General features: G+C 44.6%; 1 protein-coding gene across 3 annotated transcripts in view; it reads right to left on the minus strand.

Annotated features, from left to right (window-relative positions):
• FRMD4A (FERM domain containing 4A) overlaps positions 1-15851 on the minus strand; it is a 291903-nt gene that overhangs the window by 8362 nt on the left and 267690 nt on the right. For all 3 annotated transcript variants that reach the window (XM_063308199.1, XM_063308198.1, XM_063308200.1), the window contains exons 16-22: positions 13318-13440; positions 11024-11252; positions 9817-9873; positions 8429-8666; positions 7427-7588; positions 4382-5241; positions 656-755 (exon numbers count right to left, since the gene is read on the minus strand). In XM_063308199.1, coding sequence (XP_063164269.1) covers positions 656-755; positions 4382-5241; positions 7427-7588; positions 8429-8666; positions 9817-9873; positions 11024-11252; positions 13318-13440 — 1769 coding nt within the window. The remainder of the gene's footprint in view (positions 1-655; positions 756-4381; positions 5242-7426; positions 7589-8428; positions 8667-9816; positions 9874-11023; positions 11253-13317; positions 13441-15851) is intronic.

Below are 15851 nucleotides of genomic sequence, written 5' to 3' on the forward strand. Positions count from 1 at the left end.
GGGATATTTTAGTAACCATCTTCGCTTTTCATTGCTGTGATTTTATGCTGTGTTTGCTGCTGTTATAAATGGCCATTATCAGCTCCTGATTTTTAACTTGCCTATTGTGCTGTTCTCTAGATGGGCCTTATATGAAGTTTTACTTTCTTTATAGTTTCAACTGCTTGTACAGCATTCAGAAAAACCCTTTACTGGGCAGTAAAATGGTATAATAGATAAAATGTGGGGATCAAGCACTGACCCTTATGGGACGGTGATATTTATGGCCCTAGAATCATCTGTGGGGGAGCATGTAAAATTTTACCATTTCCTTCAAGCAATGTAAAAACATCAGTGAGTCTAAGCCAATTCCTGACACAGCCACACTGTGGCTTTTCATATAGCGACCATTGTGGAAATCAGTCCAGCCCACAGAAATGCAAACTAGATCATTATTTTTGTTGATTCCTTTTTTCCCTTTCTTCTATACAATTAAATGGAGACTAGCTATTGATTGAGATGGTACTGGTGCACAGCCAGTACCATCAGCATAAAAAATCAGTGTAAATGTCTGAGTACCCTATACAGGATCTACAAAAGTTAGGCTTACAAGTGGCATCCTTGCCCAGCCTTTGCCCTCTCCTCGTTGCCCCTTCCCCCAGGCCCAAATACTCACCCAGTTTGCCAAGCTAAGATGTGATGCGGACAGCTGGGGGGCAAAGACCCACAGTCACCAGATGTGGTTGTTGAACTCCTCTGATTGTGAGGTAAGGCAGCTGAAAGAACAATTGACACATAAAGTTGATGCCATTCCAGCTGTATAATTGGAGCTCTTGACCCTGATCCCAAACATGGGGTGACCCTTGGCAAGTTGTTTCTTCCAATCAAGAAACAGCCAGGACAATCTTTTGCCACTGCAGTTCCAGTCTCTCTCCTTTTCCTGCCTGGATGCCAGTCCATCCACTCAGGCATCTGCAGGGAGGGGTCAAGAAAGTCAAGATGGCAGCCATGACCGTCTGATCGAAGTCCTACCCCTTTTTACATGCATTGTAAGAGGGAGGGGCTTTGTGTGATGGTCACCATCATCTTGACTGCTCTGACTCCTGCAGATGATCCTGCATCCACTCAGTTTTAATCAAAGGGGCTGAATTTCTTTCTAATGTGGCTTATTTTTAGTAGCAACAAGGGCCAACAATCCCTCTCCTATGGCCTTAACTTCAGGCAGCTGAGATATTAAAATATTAAAAACTTGAGCATAGCCACTTTCTGCTGTTGTAACCCAATTGGTTTACAATTGGTATAACTTAAACTTAAGTATAATGAGTGCCAAGAGGCACCAGCTACGCAATGCTTTCTGGAATTAGCAGAGCACAACTTTATCAGCCGTAATTGACTTTTAGAGGCTCAGCTTTCTTCAAGCAATGCCTTCAGGGCCAACATACATAAACTATATGTAAACCACCTAGGGTTCCTCCAGATTGATAAATCACACAAATGAATAAATGGATCTTGATTGTATGTCTCTAGAACTAATAAAAGTAACAAAAGGCAAACATTCATATTTTATTTCTGCAACTCCCCAAGTGCTTTGTGATTTGTTTCACAGCAAAATTAAATCTTGTTGAGATTACCCTTAAAAAGCAGCGAGCTTCAAACTTAATTTGTCACATTTAATAATGATATACATTTGAGTACAGGTAGGTCGCCATGAGTGCGTGTTTGATTAATGTGATACTTGATTTCGTGCAAATTGTAAATGGACACCAGGGTGCGTTTAATGCAACCCAAAATTCAGTTAATGCAAAGCTAGTGTGTGTACAGTTGTGGTTTTAGACACTGCTAATCTTTGTGTGGTGCAAATTGGAGAAACGGAAGATTCCATCAGAGGAAAACAGTACAAGTTTAATGCTGTGACTTTGTTAAAAATAAATTTTAAGTTGTACATACATTCTTTTAATCTTTCACTGTTCTATTTTGTTAATAAACCTATAAAGATTTGTTTAAACATTTTCATTGCCTTATTTCCGTCGAGCTGGAACCAATTACCAATTTTCCATAGAAATATCACTTTGAATAGTGCAGATTTGAATAATGCAGCCATTTCGTGGGATTCACTTAACCACGCTAATCGAGGCCTGCCTATTCTTCATTTGGAAGAACCACAGGAATATATACTGAAACAGCGTCCCCACCCCAGTCATGAAACCTCCAGCATGAGGGCATGAAATAATAGCTCTGTCTCTGCTCTGAGAACTCATATAAAGGAATACCTTTTATGTAGAGCCTTCTGATGTAAACACACAATGAGTAGTGGAGTGCCAGATTGACAGTGCTAGTTAGGATTCTTATTCTAGAAATTCAACATTAAAAAAGGTTGGACTCCTAAACTTGGAAAGGAAAAACTGCTACAGTGACTATCAAAATAACCCAGGACCCAAATGACCAACTACTTCAAAGCCCAATGTAGAAAAGAGCTAAGTCAGGTTGGTGCAAGCATAAATGTGCACAGACTTGCATAGACTGTATTTTGTGAACTGTTTTCATCTGACAAAAGAGAGGAAAAACGTGCAGCGACTTTTAAAAATCTTCCATCTGTTTTGGGTGGGTTGACAGATGGTGCATAATCTCTCTGGACTGGACGGTTGGTGAGGGCTGCTGGAGCATGTCTTAAGGCAATATTAAGAGCCATAACCAGAGTCGGTTTACCCTTATGAACATGTTGGCAAATGAAATGATGCACAGATTAAACTACGACTGCATAATTGTGGCACCCCTGAACAGTCCAGCAGGTGTTCCCTCTGCTTCCTTCCAATGCTTTTTTGACATCCCAGTTTAGCTTGGAGCTTTGGGATATTCTGGTGTTCTCCCATCTCCAGACCAGACCCTGTTTTGCAGAGAGAAAGCTGTTCCAGACATGCGACCTGGTAGACTAATTCCCATATTAAATGTGCCCATTTTAGGCTTCTTACTATCCCTCCTCCTCCCTTCCGCCCCAGCTGGCGTGCTCTGCCCCAATTTGCTGTGTAGATAAAAGACTGGATATGTAAATATTACCAAACATAATGATTAGCTAAGATGCTGCTTATACTTGGGCAGCATTCTTTGTTTGTGATTTTTGAAAGGATTCAAGTTCTTACGCATCTGAGAAACTCTAATTACAGCAGTGGCAGCAATATTAATCTGCTTCCAGCTTTAAATAACAACTCTTAGCATTCAGTTTCTTACCAAAAGAACTGTCTCCCTGGGGTATGATCTATGTAATATACAATGTTTTGTGTAAAAGCCAGGGCTGAGACAGAAGAGGTTATTTGAGATCATGGCAAAATCAGAATCTGAAGTCACCTGGCCTCTGCAGTGCCCTGACTTTTGATCTCAGGAGTAACCTCTTTACAGGAACTCACTGCCTGCTTCCCACTGACTCATTCTGCTTGATACGAGAGGCAGATCATGCAGACAGGCAACCCACCATCATCAAGGGACAGCCCTGGGAGACCACCCAGAAGCTTCAGCTGGTCCAGAATGAGGAGCTGCGAGCAGTGATGGGCTTGCCTCGGAATGCCCATGTAGCACCTCTGCTTCGCGGGCTGTGCTGATTGCCCCTTTGCTTCTGGGTGCAATCCAAGGTGCTGCTTGTTACCTATAAAGCCCTACATGGCACCAGGCCTGCTCACTTGAGGGACCACCTGCCTCCCATAACATCTGCCCAGACAATTTGATCCTGCAGGGTTGGCACGCTCTGTGTTCCTTTGATTCAACAATGCCTTCTCTCTAGCAGCACCTGCCCTCTCGAACAAGGTCCCCCCCCATTCTAGATGGCCCCCACCCTGCTATTGTTCAGAGGAGCCGTGGAGAGCTGGCCCTTCACCCAGGCCGTTGGCAAGCAAGAGTGGGACCCCTTCCTTCATCGCCCTTCCATCTTTTATCTTTATTTTTTACGTCCTCTTGATTTTATTGTAATTGCAAGCTGCCCAGAGTCACTGAGAGTTGGATGGTGTACAAGTTTAATAAATCATCATAATCATTACCATCACCATCACCACCACCATCCTCCTATTACCAGCAGACACTCTTTATTTCTCACTGCCCCATCAGAGGGGTCTGGGAATCATTCCTTCAAATGCAACCTCAACCCAGAATCCCTGTCATGAGTATGGATGGTGAGCAGGAGGGGCCCCTATCCAGGGGGGGAAACGCATGCGTAGTAAGAGAGAATTTGAGCTGTCATTCAAAGGGACACAGAACAGACCCGCCTTGGGTTTTGGGTTTATCTGAGTGGGTTTCCCATGCTCCTTCATTCTGGCAGGATTTTCTGTCTACTAGAGCAGTTCAATAAACACCAGAGACCAAGACACTGTCTCAGCGTGGTGCTTCGCTCTAAGTTAGGACAGCCCCTCCCGCTTACCTGACGTTGCTTTGCACATCGGAGGCATCCTGGCTACCTTACTGTGCACCACGAAGGTGCTTTGAGGGGAGCCACCGTGCTGGGAGCCGCTGTCCGACGAAGTGGAGCTTGTGTGCGACAACCGGCTGTGGTCTTTGTGGGAGGCTGTGGAGCGCTGGTACCAGAGTCTGAGCTCGTCCGACACCACAGTCCTCCCCGGTCCCTTCTCGTGACCCTCTCTCCCCAAGGAAGGAGTCCTGATAATCTGGGAGCGGGAGGGGGTCAGCCGCACGGAATCCACTTCGTCTCCGTGCCAGGTCTCCTTAAACATCCCCCCCGCCGTGTACGAGTTGGACGTTTTGAACTGTGCTTTCACGCTGTAGTGCCCCTCCTGGTCGTTTTCGAGGCTGCGCACCACCACGGGCGTCGCGCTCCCTTCGATGTAGAGGGGGTACTCTTTGATCCTGTACTGGGAAGAAGGCTGGCTTTGGCTGTGCAGGTAGACCCCGTGGTGGCTGGCCCCGTTCCCGGCGGCCAGGTTGGGCATGCTCCCGGAATTGGAGCAGACGAGGTTTCCGGCCGACTTGTGCCGCTGTCGCTGGCGCTCGCGCGCTTTGGAGGGCGAGTCCTCCGCCAGGGTGGAGTAGTTGGCGTTCATCTGGGCCGGGTAGTAATGCTCGGAGCTGGAGTGGCTTGTGCAGGAGGAGCAGTCGTCCATGGGGTCCGACCCGTTGCTGCTACGAGTCCTGGGGGTGTAGAAGTCAGGGCTCCCGGTCTCGTTTTCCGAGCCGAGAAGCCTGCCTTGCGACTCTAAACTAGAACTCCTGTGTCTAAAGTGCTGAGCTAAGCTATGCAGTCTAGTAGGACTGATGTCCACCGATCTGTAAGCCCAGAGAGACAGAAAGGGGGGGAAAAAAAGAATTAAGACTCTAGACATCATTACTCTTGGGGGAAACAGGCCCCTTCCAGCATGCCTTACATCCCTCAACCCAAACTGCCACCCAGCAGGCACACGCACAACACACAGTGAAAGTCAGATATGTGAAAGCCTTTCAGAAAAGCTGCTTTAGTCTGTCTTTACAGGAGATAGCTAGTTCTCATTTAGCGACCACAATTGGGATGGCCACTTGGCCATTAAGTGAAGCGGCCTCTACTTGAAACCACGATGGTGCTTACGATCTGACTTCAGCTTTGCTTTGCTTTACAGACCTGCGAAGGTCGTAAATGCGAGGACTGGTCACAAAGTTACTTTTTCATCACTGTTGTAACTGCCAACGGTCACTAAACGAGGAATACCTGCATTTGTGAGCAGAGGTAGCAGATAATTAGAAACTGCTAGTGCCTGTTATACCGGGACGGAGATTTGCCTTGCTCTTAAGTAGGTGCTGCTTGCCTCAGAACCAGCTTTTGCACAATCCTCTGGTCACTTGCTTGCTTACTTGGTCCTGCACAATGATGCAGAATACTCTCATCCAGAAAGCATCAGCAAAACCAAGGCCCAGCTTGTGCAGGATGGAAGAGTGGGAGGAACCACACTGCTCATTTTCCACTTTCCAAAATCTGCTGGCTGATTTTATTTTCTTTGAAATTGAGGGGAAGGAACTGCGCCAGATGTAGGATTAGATCAGCAGCTGTCTTGGGAGCCCAGCCTCTCCTGGCACACCCGCATCATACCTCTCCCCCCCCCCTTGGATGACGGTGTTCACAATCGGAAGGGAAGACTGCCGACGTTTCTCTGCTGACCAGGAGGGCTGGATTTGAATTGACTCTTCCCTGTCCAGAGTTTATTTTCTGGCCTTTGAAGGGGAAGCTGTGGATACCAAGGGCTCAGAGGCACATCCCTTGAAGTACGGCAGAAGGAGCCTTTAAACCCTGATAAGCCTTCACAAACTGCAACCCACTGGGGATCCAAGCCATCTCCACTGGAGAGTAAATGCGACCTGAACAGGGGTTCCCCCTTTCCTCCCATTCCCACAATGTGCAAACAAGAAGGGAGTGTGATGGAGAATCAGTGTCCAGGCATACAATCAAGGCCTGAATATACGCACAGCCTAAGGCTTGCTCCCAGCGCAGAGGCAAAGCAGGGTTAAAGCATTACGTATTCATCTCCCTGCTGTGATCTGCCAGTGGATAGCAAGATCCTCTATGCGAGTAGCTGCAGGGTCTTCAGGAGCAGAAGCAGGTGGGGCTGTCCCTGTGCAGGATCAGACCCCAAGCACAACTGGGGAGTTCCCAGGATTCTGCTTCTGAGACAGCTATGGGTCAGCTTGTAGTGGCAACCGAGCACTGAAGAGAAGAGGATAATGAACACCCAGCTGATCTAACTAGTGACCAAACACTGCCTTAAGAAACAGAGCTTTGTAAGGCGAGGAACGTGAACCTTAAAGTATAAGATGATGGCAACCTTCTCCTAAATTAATTCTGGGTTTAAAGCAGTGTTTCTCAACCTTTGCAACTTTAAGATGTGTGGACTTCAACTCCCAGAATTCCCAGCCATCAAATCAACCACCCATCCAGATCTTTTTCTAGCCCAGAGTTAGCGCAGATTAGCTTGATTCCATGAGCAACATGCCCCTCTTTCTCCATCTCTCAACTAAATCTTTAGCTGAACTTCAAACACAATTCAGTTTGGCTCTTCATCACTCTGACGAAGTGTAAGCAAAAGCTACATGATTTGGGGATACGTACGGAAAGGGCAAAATGTTTTGACCCTGGTGTGTTTGACCTACTCTTAGTGCTGCAGTCTTCAGAGGGAAATGTTTTGGTGCTTCCTGTCCTGGGTGAGAAGGGCGTCCACCTTGGAAGAGAGGCTCAGCAGCATCAGGACAAGCCTAGTGAAGGTGGAGCCACTTGTATTCTGAGGTGGATTTGGCCTTAATGGAAGTGTTCCAAGTTCAGAACAGCGTCAGAACACTTCTGGTGAAGTTGAAACGGCCCATGTTGAGCTCAAAATGTCTCGAGTACAATTTTTCTCCCACGTCGCTATTAACTTGTATTAAAAGCGTATATGCCAGGAGTCCAACAGAAGAATAGGAAGAGAGAAAATCTTGGGACGAAAGGACTCACCTAGTGGAATGCACGTAATGTGGACTGCGTACCCGTAGATCTGGTGTCGATGGCATGCTGGACTGGGTGTTCCAATGAGGGAGGTTCCTTACTGGACTGTTCTGAAGAGAGTTGCTTCCTCCACCTTCCACACAACTACCGGTGCTGGGAAATCGCTTGTGACTAATGCAAATAAAAGACAATGACGAGTTCAAAACCGAACCGTTCTTTATCTTTACACACGCCACTAAAGGGGCATGACCTCTACCTACTGTACGTATTTGGATCCTTCAAGTGGGCAGTAGCAAACCTTCCCAGCCACCATCCCAACAGCTGCTAGAAGAGTCTTCTCCTATGTGACGCTCTCCAGATGTCCTGACATGGCAAGTTCCAGTTTATCCAAAGGTCGCCAGATTGGGGAAGTCAAACGAAAGGAATATTGCCAGCCTAGCAGCTGGATGGAGACTGAGAGAACATCACTGCCTGGGGCAGACTGGTGCATTCAGGCCTTAGATATGGAAGGTATTGATTCAGGCATTTAAAAAGGGCAGTGAAAGAAAGATGTGCATGCTGATGTGATCTTCTTCACCTAGTTTCTTCTCCCTTCCAATTAATTGTCATACACACACACACACGAGCGTGTGCATGCGCGCACGCACACCCACTGTATATACAAGCACAGGTACACATGCACCCTTTTAGGGTATATTAGTCAGCTGCTGAATGCTGCAATATCCTTGGCGAATAATATTTTTGTTTCACTTTGGGGAAAGATCCACCCTCTTTCCGTAGAAACATTAGCCGGATTCACTCCAGAACGGCAGGCAGCAGATTCCGCCACGGTTTCTTCCAGAGTTAAAGCCCTAAGTTACGCCGAAACTTTAGGGAAAGCCTGACGACGCGTGAAGGTATTTCTATGTGTGGCCCTGGAATGTGCAGATGAACCTCTGCTTTACTTCTACGAAAGGGCACGATAAAATCCGATGACTGCTGGGAGGACCGCCCCTCCTGCTAGGGACTCACCTGGAGTGGCTGTGAGAAGAACGCTTCTTCACCTTCTCGTAAGGCTCATCCAAGGAAGACTCGCTCCACATTTTGGGCTTAATGGGCGATTTGTCATAGTCGTTCCTGTGATAGTGCATCTGCCGGAGACCCTCCAGGGATTGTGGAGGGGGGGGCCTGTTGTGCAAGGGGGGACGAGGAGGAAGTCCTTTGTGAGGCGACTGTAAAGGAGATATTGTGCTGGTAACCTGGCAGTCTTCTGGAATGGAAGGGGAAGAGAGTATCCGAAGTCCATTAATACTCCTTGGTTTAATTACTTTACTGCCATCAGGGCACCCTTTTTTTATCAAATGTCAGTGTCCTGTCACAAGGAGCCTGGCTAAGGTTATAAATCTGGCAAGCGGGCAAGTATGGGGCAAAAAGGTCTATTTAATTGAGTTAGGCCCCCTGGATGTGTCTTGATGCGTGTGGATACAGACACACAATGCCGAAATAAAATATTGATGTGCCATGTTTTTGACGAACTAAAATAATTGGGTAACCTTTTTTGATCAAAAAAAAAAAAAGAGCCCCCCTCAGGGGACCCACAAATCAAAAGCTGAAACATTTTTTAAAAAACGTCATTACAAGTAACACCATCAGCAAATTAAAGCAGTCATGAAAATCACTTCAAACACAGGGAGGTGTAGTATATTTAAAATTAATCCAGCTCCAGGTAGCCTCCCTCCCAATATTTTCATAATATGCCTAAAACTAAACAAGACAGGAGTCATACTAATCCAACCCCCCACCTGGGAAAAAGTCCCAGCGGAGAGGACTGTTGCAGAAAAGGTCCCTCAGATATTCTGGATCAAGCCATTTAGGCCTGCAGTGGTAAATTGTGCTTGGAAGCAGTGCTGTGTTTCAGACAGGTTCTCTCTTAATTCTTTTGACATACCATTGCCTTTTTAAAAAATTTGCAGTGAAGAGTTTCTGATCAAATACAGAATACAGGTAGTCCTCGACTTACAACCACAATTAGGACTGGAACTTCAGTCACTAAGCGATGTAGTCGTTAAGTGAGTCATGCCTGGCTTTACCACCTTTTTTTGCCACAGCCATCAAGTGAATCACTGCAGTCATTAAACGAATCTGGCTTCCCCCATTGACTTTGCTTGTCGGAAGCCCCCTGGGAAGGTTGCAAATGGCGTCACATGACCCCAGGACACTGTAACCACCGTAAATACAAGCCGGTTGTCAAGTGCCTGGATTTTGATCACATGACCGCAGGGACACTGTGATGGCTGTAAGTGTAAGGACCAGTTGTAAGTCACTTTTTCCAGTGCTGTTGTCATTTTGAACGGCTGTTAAACGAATGGTCGTAAGTCGAGGAGTACCTGTATTATAAGGCTCCGAAACATTTTACATACCATCCTCCAGAACAAGAGCATCTGAGAGGGAACTGTCCTCACTGGCAATATTTCCATCTAGAAAGCAAAGAGATACAGAGGAGATCCCATCAACAACAAGGAAGTTCATCAGGGTTTATATACCAGAAGGTGGATAATGAAAGAAGAGCCATCTTTCTTTAGACCCATCCTGTTAGGCTAAGGATGCGGAAGCTGTGGATCTCTGGATGTTGCAGTACTACAACTCCCAACAGCCCAAGCAAGTATTGCCAGTGGCCAGGGATTCTAGGAGATGTAGGACAGCAAAACCTGGAAGGCCACCTATTTCTCCATGCTTGCTCTGGCATGCTATTTCTTATAAGCAAAGGTTTCCAGGAAATGCACAAGCAGGACATGCAGGCAATGATTTGACTACTGCCCCTAAACCAGTGTTTCTCAACCTTGGCAACTTTAAGATGAGTGCACTTCAACTCCCAGAATTCTCTAGCCAGCCATGCTGGCTGGGGAATTCTGGGAGTTGAAGTGCACTCATCTTAAAGTTGCCACGGTTGAGAAACACTGCCCTAAACAATGAAGTTCATTCATGATAAACAGCCACTGATAAGCCTGTTTATCACTAATTTGACCATTTTTAACAGCTTTGTAAATCAGTGGCCTTTAACTGGGGATCTTAAAATTTTGTACTGAGAAAATTAATCCAAAATTAAGCATATATTACCACTGGAATTATTTTGTGTTGTAATCCCAACTCCCATGCTGTAATCCCAACTCTTTAGCGCAAACTGCTGGTCAAAAAAGTTCTTCAACAGAAACCTTTGAGTACTGAGGAGTAGGTGCAAATGGATGTCAAGACCAGTGAAATCCCATCCATCACTGTATTTCTCCTATTCCCATTTTCCTTTGGGGCTGCTTGTGGGAGATTGCAACTCCAGTTAGCGCAAATATGCAGATTCACAATCAGTAATTGCACCTGAGCCCTGTTTCCTATTGTCAGTGTCCTGAATTAATGTGGCTAGTTGCTGAGGGGGTGAGGACGTTCTGGACCATGAACATGAGGCGGTTGCAGCAGGCCACATGGTGGACTTCCATCCATCATACTTTGAGAATCTCTTTTCCTGGAAATGGTTTCCCCATTATTTCTTGAAGGCCCTTGAAATCTACCATTTCTCTAAACTCCAACCCACGTAAAGAAAATACCAGGATATCATGGAATGTCAATGTCCTTTACCATCGATGATCAGCGAGGCTCTCTGGGTTGGCTTTTTCCCAGATCTGATACGGTACTCATTGATGGAATTTTCAATCTCCTGAAGCTTCTTCAGTGCATTAAGGTAGGAAGTTTTCCTTTGTTTCTTCAGCTTCTTGCTGACGTTGGGCTCGCTGGCTAGGCGTCGAGCAGCTTCAGTGATCTGTGACTGAATGGCGAATTCTCTTTCCAAGCGTTCCAGTTCAGCTTCCTGTCCGACAGGAAATAAGTTTCAGTGGTCAGTGTGTCTCAGGGTCTGCCATTCTGTGAGCTAGTTTCACTGGATTGGTATTGGATTGCACTGGATCACTGAAAAAGGTCTATCAGGGAAGTCCATCAAAGAACTTTTCACTGAAGGCATCACAACGCTACTGTTAAAGCCACTTCACCTTCTGAAGCTCAAGCTTCCTGATGTCAGTGATGACAGGAATCACAATGCCAGATATTCTATCCAGCCTCACTAGTTTAGTGAGATGTGGGATTCAGTTCGCGATATGTTACTTAGGAGCTGTTTTTCTATAGGCAAGTCCGATGCTACTCCGGACATGGCTAAATGGTGGCTACTAGATTGGCTAGACTTCCTGGCATCTAAGGGAGGAACAGTGCTAGCATGGGAAAAAAACATCATCCACCAATCCCAGGTCCTTCCTACATGTTTCTGGGCTGGTGTGTGTGCATGCGCGTCCTGGGCCTTATGGTCCAGATTTTCCCTTCTATGACATGTTTCTAATTCACAGTCAAAACTCTTGGAGCACTGGCTAAACAATACCTATCTGAAGACAAGTTACAGGAACAAGTTGGAAGGTCAGGCTATGCTGGAACATCATGCCCCTCAGAGCTGTCGACTCTTTAGAAGGACAGCCTCAGCAGAAACACAGGAGAGGTGGAGAAATACTTTGGCTATCTTTTCCCCAACTTCTCCATCAGCTGTTCCACTGTTGACTGGTGTGTGGAAGGAGGTCTTACCCACACCACCAATCTCACTGAACACAGGGACATCACTTATGTGCCAGGCATCTTTCCATGTTCTGGTCAAAGAGGACTACCTGATGGGGATTGACTACCCTTGCACCTGTATTCCTTGATGTCACCTTAGTATTCCTCTCACACCATCTTGAAATTATTATCAATTCAATTGAAAAGACATGCTTCTGTGACACCACCAAGAAATCAGTGGTTAAACTGATTCCTCTTACAGCTATTAAAAATCAAGTCTGTTTCTATCCCTCAGACCTGTTTCTAATCATGCTATGTGTGATGGAAGACTGGAAGCTGGCTTTGACACATCAAAGAGGTATTTCCTATTTCAGTTTATCCATGTGCATATGGACCGAAGGAGCTGATGCTGGCTTGACTTCATCCCTCATCGAGGTAATATAGCTGTCCTTGGCTCAGCTCAAAAAGAACTTTTGATGTTAGTGATGATTCACCACTACGTTAAGTCTGTAACTATAGCGCTTCTCACGCTGCAATTGGCTGAATGGCTGTTATTTGTGTGCGCTTAAAGTTTTGCTTTGAAGGTTTTATGATCTCTGTCAACAGTGAGCTGATTAAATATATATTCCACACAATACATAAATGTTGGAACCTGATCTGCTTTTCTCCTTCGCATCCACTCCCACACTTCTGTTCTCCCCCCTCCCAAAATCTCCCACATCCACTGAAAACAAAGGATTAAAAACCCTGCTTAAGCTTGTCAAAAAAAAAAAAAAAAGTGCATTTGATCTTTGAATTGTAGATGAAGTTCACACTGAAATTCTAAGAGTCTGACACTCCTAAAAGGACTTTAAGAAGCCTTACAGCCATTGCACATTCTAAGCAGAGAAAAAGTAAAAATCAGCCTTACTGCAAAATACGTGATTCTGCAAGAACGGATATGAGTTTGCTACAGTTTTAGGTACAGATAAAAATGTAATGTTTGAAGTGCTCACTGCAGTCCCAAGACATCAATTTCACACTCTTTCATATTAAACAAAGCAATATTTTATCGCCTTTGCATATGTCATGGGTCATGGGATGCTTGTATCAAAAGAGCTGCATATTAACAGCTGACAAGCTATATTATAAATGTGCCCTGAATTTTAAATCTGGAGAAACCCTTCTGAAGGTCCCCCCAATATCTGCCTTGTGGATATCAGAGGGCCTTCTCCTGGGCTGGGATGCATATCAGTTAAAAAGATTTGAAAGAGGTTTATGTTTATATTGTAGACCTGCATTTTTAAGAGTTCAGACGTTCACTAACTGATAACTAACTACAGCACAAAGTGGGTCATTACCTCTCCCTTGGGTAGCATTTTCTGTTCATCCAGTTTAAAAGAAGTACCAATTCTTCTTCTCACGATTGGGGGTTCCTCCCCTGGGTTGAGGGGATATTCTCTTGGCAATTTTCCAGTAAGTTCCTGAAATCACATATCAAAGCCAGGAGTTAATTAGCAGGGCTCTTTGTGAACCTGTGTCAAATCAACAACATTCAATCAATACTGGTGCCCTTCAGGCATTCATTGATGCATCTGTGAAAGAGAGAAAAGAATATGGTGGTAACCCCCCCATCTTGTTAACATTTCTAAGCGAGTGCAGTCATTCATGGGGGGAAGGGGTGTGTTTAAAAAGTCAAGATGGTGGCTACAACTGGGTGATCAAAGCCCCACCCCTTTGTGCTTGACTTAACCTCCTAATTTAAAGACCCAACTGAAATAAATTCTAAATGTGCATAGGCACATTTTCTTCCATCCATCCATCCATCCATCCATCCATCCATCCATCCATCCATCCTTTCTCAATCAATCAATCAACCAACTATATCTGTCAAATTTTTATATTTTAATCTAATTCTAACTCTCCCATGGTTTGTCTCACTCTTGGTCTAAATCAATTGTTTGTGGCTCCAGAACTGATGGTTGATATATGATCTCTGAAAATCCACATGTACTTTAATAATAATTTATATCTTTCCTGACACTCTCAAGCATTTTGTGTTAAGTCATTGTAGTAAAACAATAGCTTCATAAATTTGTCTGCCATATGCTACTTCATTCAATTTAAGAGAATTGGATTTATGTCTGATTTGATCAGGTGCTAAATTTCAAATAAGGCTGGCATGAGAGCTAGACTGGGCAGGATCAGAAGCAAAGGGCCAGAGACCAGACTTGTGCGTTACAAGAACAACACAGAGGTGCCAACCACTCCTTCTGTGAGAAATGAATCATCTCCTATGATGCCCAGACAGGAGAAAAAAAGTCAGATTTGATTCTTGGATCTTGCTCTCTGTATGGCTTAAGTCTTAAAGTTTGCAGTTGTTGGTTTTCTCTGTATGAATGGCTTTTCTAGCATCTGTGATGAGATGCCTAGAGCTCTTACCTGAATCTCTCCCTTTGACCCTTCTAGGTCCAATACCGGTTTCAGTCTAGAGCTAGACTGAAAGGTCATTTGGACTGATTAGTTTAAAATAACAAAGCAGACCCTGCTCCCTTCAGAGATGGAGGCCACTGAGCAGAGGGTTCTGGACTTTTCAGAAGGAAAGAGAATTGGTGCTTGCCATGCAGCTGATACTGTGCTTTAGTTGACCTGTGCTATACATCTGGCTTATACACCATTAAGTGTAATGCCAATTAAATGCCATTCCAAATGAAGTATGGAGGCACTACTGCATGTTTTGCAGAAAAAGGTTCATGCTTGTAGTCGACTTACATCATTAGCACTCAGAGGTTCCCCTAGGCAGAAAACCCTAAATTCTTTCTGTGAAACCTTGACCAAGGCAAGTCAAGTTGTATGACCTCTAACTTACTTGCCTAACTCAGTTTTGAAGAGAGTTCCCCCCCGCCATTGCTCTTTTCCTGATCATCAGGGAAGGTGCACTTGGTATTTCACAAGTTAAGCTAAGCCTTTGAACACAGAAATGCGAGCCACTATGCTGGGGTGCCATGATGGAATTCTGCCCTTTTTCAATGAGAGTTAATCTAACAGACTTCTTAACATGAAGATCATGCGGAGTTAAGATTTCTACTCTGTAGATTAAAAATGTATTTACTGTAGTATTAAATTTATACCTGTTTTTCTGTTTGCATTAACCTCAAGCCAACATACACATTTTAAACATACTGTACAGAACACAAACCCTAACAGTTGTGTAATAAATAGAACAGTTAATGAATCAGGCGAATTGGCCAAAACATCTGGATCAGTTAGAACTTGCCTACACTTCACTGGCAGAAACACAAATTCTTACAAACAACAAATGCTCACTTCACCATCTTAAGTTGTCCTATCATGGCAACACCTCTAGAAGCATGCATCCTTCTAGAAATATACAGTTGTGCAGAGGGTGGTAGACTTAAGTTTTAAGTTTCAAGAGTTTCTTTGTCCTAGTGTCAGACAATCCTATATTTAGGAATGAACGATTATGATAATTCTGTTGATTTATGGTAGATTTGGGCTTTTATTGGCTTGTAGGTTTTTATTATAGTTCATGTTTTTATCATGTAAACTCCTGGGGTTGTTTTCTGAGTCTGGAAGTATACAAATACAATCAATGTATTCATATGTGGTACCCAGGGACATTTGAGGGGATGGTGTCAAAAAGTCAAGATGATGACACAAAAAGGTCAAGATAACGCAATCAAAGCCCTGCACCGTTTTTACATGTGTCACACACACAATACACATTAAAAAGGGGCAGGGCTTTTATCACATTGTTGGGGCTGATTCTTGACTGTTTTAACGATGACTGTGGATGCCCTTGGTGATATCTGTCTCTCCATCCATTTATTCATCCGTCTCTCTCTCTTACACCCATGCACATATGCACAAATTC

This window comes from Candoia aspera, chromosome 7, assembly GCF_035149785.1.
Source record: "Candoia aspera isolate rCanAsp1 chromosome 7, rCanAsp1.hap2, whole genome shotgun sequence".
Taxonomy (NCBI): Eukaryota; Metazoa; Chordata; class Lepidosauria; order Squamata; family Boidae; genus Candoia; species Candoia aspera.